The following is a 15033-nucleotide window of genomic DNA, read 5'->3' as shown; positions in this document are numbered from 1 at the left end:
CGAACAAAAAAGGCAAGAATGCTAGGGGCGGGGCCAGGCGGGGCGGGGCCTGGAGGGGCGGCGCCGGGCGGGGCGGCGCCGGGCGGGGCGGCGGCCGAGCCATAGGCCACCATAGAGCCCTCAGAAGGTTGAGCTAGAGTGGCCGCATGCGTAGTTGGACACGCCGGGCTCTCCCGGAAGACCCTGTGGACCGAGGCGGAAACGGAAACCAGTTTGGGGGGCGAGAAGTAGTCGCGGCGTGTGGATGTTGAGGCCCCTTGGAGAACAGGTGAGGGGGGCCACGAGGGTCAGTTCCGGAGCCTGAGGTTGCGGGAGAGGTAGGGGCGGGAGGATTCTGGACCCGCGACCCTGGCGGGATGCAGTGGGCGGGGCCCGAGGTCGGAGGGGGCGGGGCCTGAGGCCGAGGCCGGGGCCCGGCGTCCCGGTGAGAGCCTGTTCTCCCCGAGGTCCCGGTCGCGCAGCCCCTAGGCGTCCCACATGGCGGTCCGAGCGTCGTTCGAGAACAACTGTGAGATCGGATGCTTTGCCAAGCTCACCAACTCCTACTGCCTGGTGGCTATCGGAGGATCGGAGAACTTCTACAGGTGTGGCCAGTGGAGGCGGGGCGGGAGGCCGGGTGTCGGGGCTCCCGGCCGGTGACCACAGAGCCCCTGTCTCCACAGTGTGTTCGAGGGCGAGCTCTCCGATACCGTCCCCGTGGTGCACGCGTCCATCGCGGGCTGCCGCATCATCGGGCGCATGTGTGTGGGTAAGGCCGACGGAGGACGACGCGGGCGAGGGCCGCACATCACTCGTTACTCGTTAATCACACTGGTGGAAAGGACGCGGGCGTGGCCGGGGATTTCCAGGCTTTCCTTGACTGCCTCCCGTAGATTGTGGAGACTGTCGCAACCTCTTTGGCAAAGGTCGCTCGCTCAGCACTTTCACTCTGGACCACCCTCCTCTTTCGAAACGCCACTGGGAGATGGGAATTGAGCCCGTTTGGCTGTTGAGGAAGTTGAGACTCACCAAGTTCCACACCTTGGGTGGAGGAGGATTTGCATCTCGTCTCCCAGGAGTCACATTGCTTCCTCCTTCTGAGCATTTGTTTCTGCATCTGTGGGACTAAATTCTGGGTCATCCTGTTCAGCTTTTTTTTTTTTTGGTTGGTCGTGGGGCTTGAACTCTGGGCACTAACCCTCAGCTCTTCAGTTCAAAGTTAGTGCTCTACCACTTTGAGCCACCGCTCCACTTCCGGTTTTCTGAGTGGTTTATTGGAGATAAGAGTCCCGCGGACTTACCTGCCTAGGCTGGCTTTGAACTGCAATCCTCAGATTTCAGTCTCACGAGTAGCTAGGATTACAGGCGTGAGCCACTGGCCCCCGGCTCTATTTAGCTACAATTAAGTCTTAAATTCACTTTACCACATCTTTGAGAGGCGTCTCCACTTCCTAACCTCTTAAAGCACTGTTGACTCTGGCTTTGGGTCCTTTCTTTAATCTGTGTATTATTACTGCTACCCCTTGTTTCTTAGTTTTGCATATTGGGATCATATAGAAATTCCCCTCCCCCTCCAATTAACTTTTTTGGTTGCCTGTCCTTGGATTTGAACTCGGCCTGGCACTGCCTGCCCTTCAGCTCCCTCCACCCCCAACACTAGCTCTACAGTTCCACTCCTGGCTTTTGGGGGGATAGTTTTTTGGAGATAAGAGTCACACAGACTATTTTGCCCAAGCTGGCTTTGAATCGTGATCCGCAGAGCTCATTCTCCTGAAGAGTTTAGGATTATAAGCATGAGCCATCAGCACCCAGCTTAATTTCTTGTTTTTTTTTTTTTTTTTAATCTATGGTGGCTCTATGTATTTTCTGACTCACTAAAAACACCCTGATATCAACAACAAATCATGTTCAGAAGACTTGAAGCAAATTCTGATATAAGGGAGATTTTAGCCTGGTCCTTTCACAGGTTTAGAATTGTGGCTTAAAGAGAGTTAGTTGCCACATGTTATTATATAATGCAGGTAATTTTTTTGTGTAAGGATACCACAGTGTATTCCATTCTAATGAAAATAGACATTTGGGCAGTTTTCCATTTGGTCTTTTGGAATATTGATGCTGTGTAAATATGGACATATGTTTGTATTTCCATTAGATATATAATACCTAGCAGTGAGATGATGTTCACTGTAGTAGGTCTAGATGCCAGCTAACTATCTGCAGTGGTTGGCCAATTTACACTGATCAGATCATATGAATGTTTCATTTCCTCCATATATTGCCAACACTTGGTATTGACAGTCTTTAAAAAGGGAGGTGTATACTGCTAGCTGGATTTTTAAGTAGAAAGATAAAATTATAATGCCAAGAACCTTTCTGTTAGTCCTGCTTCAATTCCCTTGTCATCCCTTGTTGATGATGGTGGAAGGGACAAGGCTTATTGAGATAGATTCCTGGACCACTAAAGTTTTCCCAGGGAGTCCCTGGTTCCCTTGGTTTGAGTTAGAGGGCTGGGATCTGAGTTTAAAACTATCCTAGGGAAGCCAGATGAACTGGATTGGGCTGGGTAGTGATATCCTCATAAGGGTGTCCCTTACAGCCCAAAAAGCAACTTTTATGTTCGTGGTTTGTCTTTGCCCCCATCTTCCAATTTGGGTCTCTCCAGGGAACAGGCACGGGCTCCTGGTACCCAACAATACCACTGACCAGGAATTGCAGCACATTCGCAACTGCCTACCAGACTCAGTGCAGATCCGACGGGTGGAGGAGCGGCTCTCAGCTCTGGGCAATGTTACCACCTGCAATGACTATGTGGCCTTGGTTCACCCAGACCTGGACAGGGTGAGGCAGCCCCACTTGGCCCAAGAGTCACACAACCATGGGGCTGGGAAGGTAGCTCAGCGGTAGAGTGCATGCCTTCCAAGAGTCACACAACCAGCCTTATTAGGGGTTAGCCACTGGTTCTTTCCCTGAAGCAAGAATTAGTTTCTTTTTCTATCTTTGCTCTCTCAACTTCACATACTTGTAGAAATAATGCTAATAAGGCCTTTGTAGTATGGTTAGTAATCATAAGATGGGGTAGACGTTAATCCGTTAGGATTGGGAGATTGGCTCATCTAGTATAGATGATTACAGTTGAACTGGAGTGGTGGGGGAGGGGGGAGGATATAGTATAGAGGAGAAAAGGCAGCCAATGTAGGCCAGCCTCTAGATGTTCTGGGCATGCCTAGGTGTTAGAGGCTCCCTAGCTGGCCTACTGTAAGCTGTATCCTCCCTAGTCTGAGAGAAGCTTCCATATGCAGGTATGTAGTGGAGAAATAAGGGCCCAGAAGCCAAACTCTTGAGTAGTTTTGGCTGAAGTGTTCTAGGCCCTGAGCACAGTACCTTTGGCCAACAGGAGACAGAAGAAATTCTGGCTGATGTACTCAAGGTGGAAGTCTTCAGACAGACAGTTGCTGACCAGGTGCTAGTAGGAAGCTACTGTGTCTTCAGCAATCAAGGAGGACTGGTGCACCCCAAAACTTCAATAGAAGACCAGGATGAGCTGTCCTCTCTTCTTCAGGTCCCCCTTGTGGTAAGCATTCCTACTCTCTGAACCCCATCTCCTGCCGAGGCAGATCTGTTTGCAGGTCTGGGTCATTATTATCTATTTTACTTTGGGATTGGAGCTGCCTGCCAGGGGGCAGACTTCTGGGAGCAGAGTCCTCACTGGGGAGGCAAGAATTTGGCTGTTGGTGCCTGGTGCCATGCTGAGCCCATCCTTTGGCAGGCAGGCACTGTGAACCGAGGGAGCGAGGTGATTGCTGCGGGGATGGTAGTGAATGATTGGTGTGCCTTCTGCGGCCTGGACACAACCAGCACTGAGCTGTCCGTGGTTGAGAGTGTCTTCAAGCTGAATGAAGCCCAGCCGAGCACCATTGCCACTAGCATGCGGGATTCCCTCATTGACAGGTAACTGGGGCCATTGTAGGGGCTCATTTTGCCTTTGAAGGCAGGGGAAGAAGATGCAGCCTAGGTTAAGCAGCTGCTAAGTAGTGATAGGACAAAGCCAGCAAACGTTTCTTGTGGGTCTGCTCATCTTCATTTGAAACACTCAGTTCTGTAGGCAAACTTTTCCTATGCTATGTCTTATTTGATCATTGACCATGTTTTTACAGTTTATGTCTGTATCAGAGAGACATGGACTGTTGGCTAGGAAAAATGTGGAGACTACTTAGTGGCTAAGTAGTCTTGAATGGTTGAAGGTGGATACCGCAACAAAATTTCAATCTGAATTTTTCTGAGTTAAAAACAAAAATGGATCCTTAACCCTAGAGATTTTGAAATGTCCTAATCATTTAAAGAACAAATATTCCTCCAGTTTCTGAAACCTGATAATACCTCCTAAAACTGTAATAAAATACTTATTTAACAATAAAACTTGAGGAAGTGTCATTAAAATCAGGCAGAATTGCTAGTTACCCACAATGACTGGACAGCATTTTCTGGTAGTCCTTACTTGTAAAATTAGGTAAGAGATGGATATTGAGAAGGAGGCAAATACTCACCAGCCTCTGGTTGGGCTGTGTTTTGTTTGTAGTGCCCATGAACTTCATGATGAAGATGCCAGATAGGCAACTAAGAAGTATATTACTCAGAGTTAAGATGATGATTATCAACTACATTAAGAATATTTTCATTTAATCCTAGAGAGTAGATCTGTCTTCTATTCTAGCCTTGTATTTGTGGCCTTTTATATTAACATTAATAAAAGAGCGTTCTGGAAAAGGGGCCAAAATTTTGGCCCCAGCCTGGCCACTTGTAGTTGGGCATGCCATTTTCTCTGAGTATCCTTGCCCTTTTTGCCAACATTCTATGTCACTCTGGTCAGTGTATGTGTGTCTTCTACCTGTGTGCACATCTGCATTACCAGCACTAAGGCTTGAACTCAAGTCCTAGAGCTCTTGCTAGGCTTTTTCACTTAAGGTTGGTGTTCTACCATTCGATCCATACCTCCACTCTTGGGCTTTTTGCCAATTAATTAGAGCCTCTTGGAATTTTCTGCCCAGGCTGGCTTTTAACCTCCATCTTCAGATCTCGGCTCCCTGAGTAACTAGGATTACAGATGCGAGTCACCCCACACAGCTGAAGCTCTAGTTTATGAATAACTGTTGAATAAATTGGCCCATCTGAGTGCATAGAGTTATTTTCTGTGCTCGCTTCGTCAGCACATATACTAAAAAAAAATTGGAACGATACAGAGAGTTATTTTCTTTAGGGGGGTTAGTAAGATTTTAACTCATGTTTTTGCACTTGCTAGGCAGGTATATCATCACTTAAGCATTCTCCCAGACCTTTTTGCTTTATAAAACTGTTCAAATAGGGTTTCAAATATGTGTATAAGCTGTTTATACTAACCAAGTAGTTGAGATTTCCATTGAGAGGTAGCATCTTGAGAATGTTTCACCTCGGCTGGCTTTAAAGTGAGATTCTCTGGACTTCTGCATCTTGAGTAGCTAGAATTACAAGTTAGAGCCACCACACCCTTCAGAAAGAATATTTTTACTCTGCTGGACTGTGACATAGGTTGTAGACACATCTGGAACTTGAACAGGATTAGGTGAGGCTGAGAGTGTACTTTCTGGGCTGTTCTTGAACAAAGGTTTAGGGGGTGCGGCAAGGTGTGCCCTGTGAAACATACTGACAAAGCCCCTTTTTCTCTCTACAGCCTCACATGAGTCACCTTTTATGCTGTTCTGCCAGTGCCTGCATCTGGACTTTGGCTCTCTATTCTTGCCTTGGCTAGTCTATACCAGATGTGGCAGGGAGGTGTGGCAGAGAAGTCAATGGAACTGAGTGACTGAGCGCCCAGCCCTTCTTCACTTGTGCCATCTCTTGAATCTTGTTACTCAGAAACCAGCCAGGTCATGCTGGCTCGTCAGTCCCTGTGGCTCCTAGATGAGAGTTCTGCTGGCTTTTGCCACCCCATTAAAGGGTATTAAATACCTCTCAACCTTTCCAAGTGTGTTGTTTGTGGGCCTCAACCTTGTGTAAACTCTTCCCCAACCCCCAACTGTTTCGAGGTCCTGGTAAAGCTGTGCGGGGTTGTCATCACCAGCTCTCTCCCTCATCAGGGATGAGACTTCCAGAGCAAGAGGAAGAAGCACCTTTCACCATAGTTCTCACACTTTTCACCCAACTTCTGTCATGGTTTTCTCTAAAAGATGATAATCTTTCCACTTTTTTGAGGGGGCTGGGGAGGAGGTTCGTCATGGGCTTTTGCTCAAGGCTAGCACTCTACCGCTGAGCCACAGCGCCACTTCTAGTTTTCTGGTGGTTAATTGGCCATAGTCTCAGGGATTTTCCTGCCTGAGCTGGCTTTGAACAGTGATCCTCAGGTGTCAACCTCCTGAGCAGCTAGGATTATAGGTGTGAGCCGCCAGCGCCCAGTTTTTCCACTTACTTCCTACCCGAGTCAGGAGGTCCCCGTAAGTGTTGGGCATCTCTGCCTCAGTGCATTCTTCTGTGACCTAAGGTGGATGGGGCCATTGTCTTCTTAGAGTGCTTGCTTAGGAGTCCTGAAGCTGGCCTGTGTGTCCTAAGTACCTGGGCAGTATGTGGGCGGAGCCTTGGAGCAGTTGGGCGGGATTGGTCACTAGCATTGTGCTCCCGCCCCTGGGCTTGGAATCCCTGGGTTCCATGGGTGGGGTGACGCCATCACGTTAGCGTGGGGCTCCACGTGATCTCCAGTGGTACGCCGCTGATCGGCTGGCGGGCCAGAGGTGGGGGGGGGCTGGCAGCGGGTTAAGGTGTTGCTGAAGCGGAGCAGACGGTCTTCCCATCCGGCAGACCATGGGCGCTCAACTGAGCGGAGGCCAGGGCGCCCCCGAGCAGGCGCAGCCCCCGCCCTCTCCCCCGGCAGGGCCGGGGCCCCAGCCCGAGCCCGGCCCGTGGGGGCCGCTGGAGGACGTGCGCTTCCTCATCGTCTGCACCTCCTGGTACTGACGCGGCCGCCCTGGAGCACGTGAGCTGCCTGCCGCCCCGCCCTTGAATCCTCCCCACGCCACCCTCAACGCTGGCGCCGGGAGACAGGGTCTTGGGGACTGGAAGTTCCCACAGAGCTGCCTCGGGTTTACCGGCTCCATCTGAACTCGACCAACCCTGAACTTCATTGCTAGCTTGCGCCACACGCAGCCCTTCGTGTTCACCACCCCCTCTCCAGCTGTCTGCGTGCTCTTCGGAGCTAGATCCCGGCCAGGCTTTCTGGGAAGAGCCTGAGGCCTATCGGACCCTCACTGCTAGAACTGAGCTCCTGCCTGCGGCCCAGGTCCCGATGCCACATGCAGTGACTTAGAGACTCTTTACTTAACGCGGCCGCTCCCCATCGGAGGATGTTTGAGTGATGTGGCAGATGATGCATCGGGGGCAACTCGAAGGTACCCCGAAGCCCCCTCGTCCCCCTGAATTAAACCTTCTCTTAGAACCCGTTCTTTGTTCTCATACCCCAGAGAAATGACACTCTGTGTATTTTTGTTTTATTTAGAAATGATTTAAAAAACATTATACAAAGGCTGATCAGTTTAAAATGTGACCGACACAGAAATGTGATGTTCCCCAGGCTGAGGGGGCTGGGCTCTAGGGCCCCCCAGCGCTCTGCCCCTCTCTGACTGCCCTGACCTGGGGCGATGGACAAACGGATGACCACAGGCAGGAGAATCTGTGATTGGAAGCCGCTAGGCTGAGCCCGCTCTGGGCCTCCCCCTGCATCCCTCACATCTGCAGCTTGGGCTGCCTGCCTCCATCTCCTGCTCTTTCTCAGCTGGCCTTGTACCGGGAAGCCAATAGGGGAGCCTGGGGAGCCTAGAGCTTTCAAGAAGTGAGAGCACCAACCTGAGGAGTGGAGAGGAACCAGGAAGAGGCAGGGAGGGAGGCCAGGAAGAGATGGATAGAGGAGACACTGATCTAGAGAAGTCCACAGATGAGACATAAGACCTAGCCAGCCCACTGGACGGCCCAAGCAGGTAATAACCTCTCTGTGCTTCATCTGAGGGCATGATAAAAGTTACCCTTGGCTTCCCAGGGGCTACATGAGTTCCATGTGAGTAGACAGGTGTGAGCTAATAAAGTGCTTTGCAAAGTATAAAACGCTGTACAAACCTATGAATCACTAATATCTCTGCAGTTGTTCCCCGCCTGCCCCAGGGAGCCTGCCCTTGGCCAAAATGAGAAAAAACAGAATGATGATAACAGGGGACACAGTGGAACTCACATGGGAGCCTCTGGGACAAGAGATTTTACTTGAGACAGTTCCCAGGGCAGCAAGAGTCCCTGTCTTTGCTACAGACTAAGCCAACCTAGAGTTCAGAGGCCACAGGGTAGGGACAAGACCCATGCAGGCTCAGAGGGTAAGGGTGGCATCTGAGACCCTGCCAGCACCCTGAAGACTGCCTGACACTGCTTTTTGGCTTTGGCAGAGAGCCAGTGGTCATCACTGCACCCTTTGGTCTTGCCTAGGGCTTCTCAGTGACAAGCAGGGCTGCCTCTGCTAGACTGGAGCAAGTCAAGCGGAGCCCTAGCAACTCCTGCCAGAAGTGAAGAGTGGGTCCAAGAAAGTAAAAAAGGGAGGCCCCTAGATTTGGGGCCGCTACCAGTTGGGGTACCCTTTTCCTAAGAACCAATGCATGAAGATGGACCCAGTAAGCTAGATTGCCAGAGCCAAGATCATAGCATAAACACTGCTTCTGGGCTGAGAGATTGAGTTGCCTCAGGGTTGCTGGATATGTGGGCATTGAGTACATCAGAAGGCTGCACCGTACTCCCAAGGCCATGACTGTGGTGGTCATCTCTAGAGCCATCTCTCTTTCACCTAACTAGTCAGGCCACAAGCAACAGGCTGGATGGAGCAGGGCTGGGGGCAGGGTTAATGGAGAGGGGCATGGAGGATGACCACGAACTTGGATCAGCCTCTGGAAACAAGGTCAGTTCCTGCCCCAGTTCTTGAGCCTCATGAGAGGGCCCCAGCTAATTCTGGGATGCTAGCATAACCTTAGCAGCACCTTGGTCCTTATCACCTGGGGGAAGGCCACCACCACACTGGCCTCATCACTAAGACAATCACCTCTAATTCATCTAAAGCCTTAAGCAGCCTTTGCAAAATGGGACTTTAAACAGTAGTGACAGGACATTTAAATATTCACGATATGACATCTGGGTCCTGGTTAGACCCAGCCAGGTCACAGCCCCGCCTGCAGCATGTGACCTTAAATCCTGGGTCTCAGAGGAAACTTGACAAGTGGAGCAGGGTTCCTGAAGGATCTGCTGTTTGCCAGCAGGAGAAACCCAGGTTTGTTGCCCAGCACGTTGGCAGCAGGGGTCCTGTAGCCTTGGAGGACAGTGGGGGTAAAGGTAGAGGGACATCTGACCAGCAGGTGTTGGCAGAAGGTGACGGGGGACTAGTGGCATCTCCCAGTTGGGGGATGTGAGCTAGTGCTGGCTTGCCACAGAAGGTATTGGGTCCTAGCCAGGACCAGAGCTGTGGTACAGTGATACCACAGGGTACAGTGACCATAGGGGCTCCTCCTGGTATAGTCCCTGCCTTCTGATGGGGCCTGGCCTATTCTCTTGAGGGAGTGGACCCAGGGCAGAAGGCTGGCCACTGGGTGCCAGACACCCACCCTGGGGCACAGCCACCATCACTCCCTAGCCCACACTCAGCCTAGACCAATGCACCCACCGCTTCAGCTGTACGACCCTGGCCTAGGGGCCTGCTGGACCCAGTGGGCAGTGGCCAGAGCTGCCCCTCAGACCCTGGTGAGGAAGGGCCTGGATGGCCGGACCAAGTGGACGGAGAGGGCTCTGGGCTACTCATACCCACTCCTGGACTGGCCGCTTATAGTAGGTGACAGGCTGAGGGCCTGCTTTGTTCTTGAACTGGAAGATAGTGTAGACGAGCACCAGGATGCAAAGAGACAGGATGCAGGGGATGACCACTGCCACAGCATTCACAGAGCCTGGTACGTCATTGATGGTCACCATGATGCCCACATCATCCTGGGGTAGCCGCCGCTCTTTGCGCCGCTCCACCTCCTTCTGATTGCAGCCCATCCAGTCACGCAGGATGTTGCGTGGGTAGCCTGGCTCTACGCTCAGTTTCTGGTTGTCAAACTTCCAGTAGTCCCGACCCTTGTAGAAGTAGGTGTAATCTGCAGAAATAGAGCTCAGCATCACCTGTCCAAAGCACTTGCTGGCACCGTTCAGGGTCAGTACAAGGGTATAGGGTGCTGTGGCAGTGTGTGGGAGGGGAACTCTGAGGGATGGGTGGCATGTGAGGCAGAGGGAGTGCACTGTTGGAACTGTGGAAGTAGGGTGGTTGCACTGTGGAGTCAACAACAAGCTACAGAGAAGGGGACCCATCAGCTCATAGGTGGTGGGAAACCACTGAGGAAATTTAAGTAGAACTGGGAAATGGTTCAATTTGTGCTGCCCAGACAGGACCATTCTCAGCCTAGAGACAGCTCTGTCTCATGAGGGCCAGATCAAGCCTTCCACTCTGCGCTCCAAGGCTGCCTGAGCCAAGGGAGCAAGATTTCTTCTGTTGACCACAGACACTATCTCTCCACAATTATGAACTATTTTTGACTTGGCACATAGTGCAACACAGGTGCAGGGTCTTTGGGCTCTTCTAGGAAGAAATGGGAAAGGCTGGAAGGAAAAGTTGGGCAGGTCTGCCAAGTCATTTCCTAGGTAGCCAGCTATTCCTAGGCCCTCAGCAACAGCCTGAGCAGTCCAGAGATAGGAAAACAACTCTCAGACTCTCCTCATTGGCTGGCTTTTACCTTGGAAGGGAATTTCATTGGTCAAGGTCCTTGATGTCACCTGTCTCTGAGGCTCTTCAAAAAGGAAGATCACATGTTTAAACCATCAGGTACACAAACTGACAACTGCTGTCCCCCGTGGCCATTGGCTTTAGAAGTAGTGAGCTTGACAGTGGTCTCTAATGTGACATCCTCTGCCTAGTTGCTATCTACAGTATTTATTCTCCTCCTAGCTTTTATTGCTGCTTTGTTTTCTGATGCTATAAGAACTACACAAATCTTGTTCACTGCTATATCCTAATCCCTTCTTCCATACAAAATGGTTCTCAGCCATTATTGTGGAGTGAGTGAGTGAATCCTGTCATTTTACATAAACCCAATAAGAAGGTGCTTCTGTTTTAAAAAAAAGTTAAAACTTACATAGTGTAGACATGTGCAGGCATTCTTACAAAGACATTATATTAAGGCAAATGCCATTATTATCTCCATTTTATAGAGGATACTGAAAAAACTGCTTTTCCAAAATTCATAGAAAGTGGTGTGGATAATCTGTGTGAACCCACCTACCCTGGCTCTAGAGTCTGCTTCTTTGTTGTTGTTGTTCGTTCGTCTTTTGGTCTTGGAGGCTGAACTCTGGGCCTGCGCACTGCCCCTCAGCTCTTCAGCTCAAGGCTAGTCCCTACCACTTGAACGACAGCACCACTTCTGGCTTTTTCTGCCTATGTGGTGCTGAGGAATCAAACCCAGGGCCTCATGCATGCAAGGCAAGTGCTCTACCACTGAGCCACCTTCCCAGCCCTGTTCACTTGTTTTTTGTAGCACTGGAGTTGGAACTCAGGGCCTTGTGCCTTGTGCTTGCTCCATCCTAAGCTATCCTTCCTTCAGCTTCAGAGTCTGCTTTTGACCCGATCAACAATTATGGATGCCTTTTCTGCACCTAGCAAGATCTGACCCCCTCCTATTGAGAGAAGCTCCTAGTCTGGTAGGTAGGGAGACAGATTATGAGTACCTTTGCTAACCGTCTTCCAGGAAGAGCTTAAGAAATATCTCATGGGCTGGGAAGGTGGCTCAGTGGTAGAGCGCTTGCCTTGCATGCTCGAGGCCCTGGGTTCGATTCCTCAGCACCACATAAGCAAAAAGGAAAAAGCCGGAAGTGGTGCTGTGGCTCAAGTGGTAGAGCGCTAGCCTTGAGCTGAAGAGCTGAGGGACAGCGCCCAGACCCAGAGTTCAGGCACCACGACCGGACCCAAAAAAAAAAAAAAAAAAAAAAAAGAAATATCTCATATTTTTTTTTAAAGCTTTACTCTCCAGCTGTCTGTCTTAAGCCCTGAAAATAAGAACCTTTGGGCAACCCCTTATTCATCATTACTTTTCAGATCTGACTACCAAGGAGCTCTTAGAGAACAGCAGAGGACCACTGTTTTAAAGGAATGAACTCAGCCCACAAAAGCATCTCAATTGTGAGTCATTCCTGCAGGTGAAAATGTGTGCCTTGGTAGCTGGAAAGCTAGTTAATTTGCTGTGTGAACAAGGACAATAGGGACAGCTGTCAGCCAGCAGGCTGAATTTCTTACACTGGATATCCTGAGAGTATATCTGGGGTATATAAAATCAGCTCCCCCCGCCCCCCGCCTCGCTGGCCCCTTACGTACATCCTTCCTTGCTGATGAAGGCCCCTTGGGGGGCCTGTGGGATGCCCTTCCACACGGTGATGGGCTTGGGGTAGCCAGGGTCTGTGGCTCGCCGCTCCTCGCTGTAGCGCCAGTACCGCTCGCCTTTGAAAAAGTAGGTCTTGCCCACAGGTTCCCAACGCAGAGCCGTGTCGATGCCTTCACGGGGTAAGCAACTGCCCAGCTCCCCCAGGCTGTGGGGGTACCCAGGTTCCACTGTGACCTCCTTAAATACCCAGTACTTATCACCTGTGGGCAAGAGAAGCTCAGGATCAGGATTCCCAAATCACTCAATGCCATCTTTTTCCTACAGAATGTCAGTCTTTGGCCTCAGTGGATCTTGGAAGCAAGAAGCCAGAGGCTAATCACAGATCCTGGGCAATGTGTTCCATACATCTACGTCCTATGTTCAACCCCCGTGACCTTTTCTTCTCTCCTCTGTGACAGTGTCAGGCAATCCTGTGCCTTTCTGTTAGGGATAGAAGGGCCCTTGGAGGAAATATGCTTCCCACCCCACCTCTTCCAGTTTAGAGTGGATAAAGGACATCTCAAGAAGGACAGGGAACTGTCTCAGGTCTCATAGCACAGGCTTCATTACCTTTGAAGAAGACAAATCTTCCATCAGCCCTTTCATAGGCTGCATCTATGCGGGCAGGCAGGCCTTTCCAGAACTGCTCAATCTGCATGGGGTAGCCCTCCTGCACCCGGTTATTGCGTAGGCGCCAGAACCAGCGATCCTAGGTAAAGAAGAGAGAAAGGGACATAGCAGGCCCTGCCTCTGAATGTAGTCATCTCAGCCCAGGGACTCAAGCCTAGCCCAACACCATCCTGGGAGCTTAGCCTCACAATCTCCCTGGTATCTATCCATTTGCTGCTTCTAACTTTTATGAGGATGCTCATGTAACTCATCATTTAAACCTCCCTAACTGTCCAAGGACAATGAACCAAACCTGGTTTGGGAGGAGCTATGGAAAAGCTGGAAAGGAGGATGCTGGTGCCTAGAGAAGCCACAGGAGGGCAGCAGAGAGTCACTGATTGCCAGGTAACCTTGGGACTCCCAGTATGGTAATGGGAAGGATAAAAGCCTTACTTGTTTATGAACACTTGGAGAGGAACAAAGAAAAATGAATTTAGAGCCAGGTGCCAGTGGCTCATGCCTATAATCCTAGCTACTCAGGAAGCTGAGATCTGAGGACTGCAATGTGAAGCCAGCCAGGGCAGGAAAGTCTGTGAGACTCTTATTTCTGATGAACTACCAGAAAACTGGAAGTGGTGCTCTGGCTCAAAGTGGTAGAGTGCTAGCCTGGGACAGGCCCTAAGTTAAACCCCTTGACTGACGGTGGGGGGAGGGAGGGAGAAAAATGGATTCACAAAGAATACGGTTTGTAAAAAATGGCACAAAAGCTAATATTTTTAAAGGATTTTTTTTTTTTTTTTTTGCTAGTCCTGGAGCTTGAACTCAAGTACTTGGCATTGTCCCTAAGCTTCTTTTGCTCAAGGCTAGCACTCTACCATTTGAGCCACAGCGCCACTTCTGGCTTTTTCTGTTTCTGTGGTACTAAGGAATTGAACTCAGTGCTTTATGTATGCTAGGCAAGTACTCTATTACTAAGCCACATTTCTAGTCTTTTAAGGGATTTTTTTGGGTGGGGGGGGCGGGGGGGATCAGTTCTGGGGCTTGAACTCTGAGTCTGGGAGCTGTCCCTGAGCAATTCAGCTCAAGGCAAATGCTCTAGCACTTGAACCACACCACCACTTCTGGTTTTCTGGTGGTTAATTGGAAATAAGGGTCTCACAGGCTGGGTGCTGGTGGCTCACGCCTGTAATCCTAGCTACCCACCAGAAAACTGGAAGTGGCACCGTTGCTTAAGTGGTAGAGTGCTTGCCTTGAGCTGAAGAGCTAAGGGACAACACCCAGGTCCAGAGTTCAAGCCCCATGACCAATAACAGCAACAAAAGAATCTCATGGCTCACGGAATCTCCTGCCTGGGCTGGCTTGGAACTGCAATCCTCAGATCTCAGCCTCCTGAATAGCTAGGCATGAGCCACCAGCACCTGGCTTAAAGGATTTTTTTGGGTGGGAAGTGGTCCTCAGTGGGGCTTGAACTCTGGGCCTGGATGCTGTTCCTGAGCTCTTCAGCTCAAGGTTGGTACTCTACCACTTGAGTTACAGCACCACTTCTGGTTTTCTGGTGGTTAATTGGAGATAGGAGTCTCACATACTTTCCTTCCCTGGCTGGCTTTAAACCATGATCTACAGATCTCAGCCTCCTGAGTAGCTAGGATTATAGGTGTGAGCCACCAGCACTGGGCTTTAATGGATTTTTATTCTGACTTCTTTAAAGCTTCATTTTGACTTCATAACTCTTCCAAATCAGTCTGAGATTTTTTTTTTTTTGGGTCCGGTCATGGGGCCTGAACTTTGGGCCTGGGCGCTGTCCCTCAACTCTTCAGCTCAAGGCTAGCGCTCTACCACTTGAGCCACATCACCACTCCTGGCTTTTTTCTTTTTGCTTATGGGGTGCTGAGGAATGGAACTCAGGGCCTCATGCACGCAAGGCAAGCACTCTACCACTGAGCCACCTTCCCAGCCC

The 15033-nt window shown here is 50.4% G+C and overlaps 3 protein-coding genes across 3 annotated transcripts in view; 2 read left to right on the top strand and 1 right to left on the bottom strand.

Annotated features, from left to right (window-relative positions):
* The first annotated feature begins 166 nt into the window (after positions 1–166).
* Eif6 (eukaryotic translation initiation factor 6) lies at positions 167–5972 on the top strand. The gene is made up of 7 exons (XM_042694579.1): positions 167–268; positions 448–584; positions 663–748; positions 2642–2817; positions 3374–3550; positions 3746–3927; positions 5684–5972. The coding sequence occupies exons 2-7, from the start codon at positions 478–480 to the stop codon at positions 5691–5693; spliced, it is 738 nt and encodes a 245-aa protein (XP_042550513.1). The 5' UTR covers positions 167–268; positions 448–477; the 3' UTR covers positions 5694–5972.
* Positions 5973–6721: 749 nt separating this feature from the next.
* Mmp24os (MMP24 opposite strand) lies at positions 6722–7442 on the top strand. Its single transcript, XM_042694539.1, has one exon. The coding sequence runs from the start codon at positions 6808–6810 to the stop codon at positions 6958–6960; it is 153 nt and encodes a 50-aa protein (XP_042550473.1). The 5' UTR covers positions 6722–6807; the 3' UTR covers positions 6961–7442.
* Positions 7443–9819: 2377 nt separating this feature from the next.
* Mmp24 (matrix metallopeptidase 24) overlaps positions 9820–15033 on the bottom strand; it is a 48140-nt gene continuing 42926 nt past the window's right edge. The window contains exons 7-9 of the mRNA XM_042694700.1: positions 13038–13176; positions 12422–12688; positions 9820–10157 (exon numbers count right to left, since the gene is read on the bottom strand). Of these exons, the coding sequence (XP_042550634.1) occupies positions 9820–10157; positions 12422–12688; positions 13038–13176 (744 nt within the window). The remainder of the gene's footprint in view (positions 10158–12421; positions 12689–13037; positions 13177–15033) is intronic.

The sequence above is a fragment of the Dipodomys spectabilis genome, unplaced genomic scaffold (genome assembly GCF_019054845.1).
Source record: "Dipodomys spectabilis isolate Male_0828 unplaced genomic scaffold, ASM1905484v1 ptg000175l, whole genome shotgun sequence".
NCBI classification, from domain to species: Eukaryota; Metazoa; Chordata; class Mammalia; order Rodentia; family Heteromyidae; genus Dipodomys; species Dipodomys spectabilis.
Note: the sequence above shows the minus strand (reverse complement) of the source record. Positions and strands in the feature narration are given on the sequence as shown.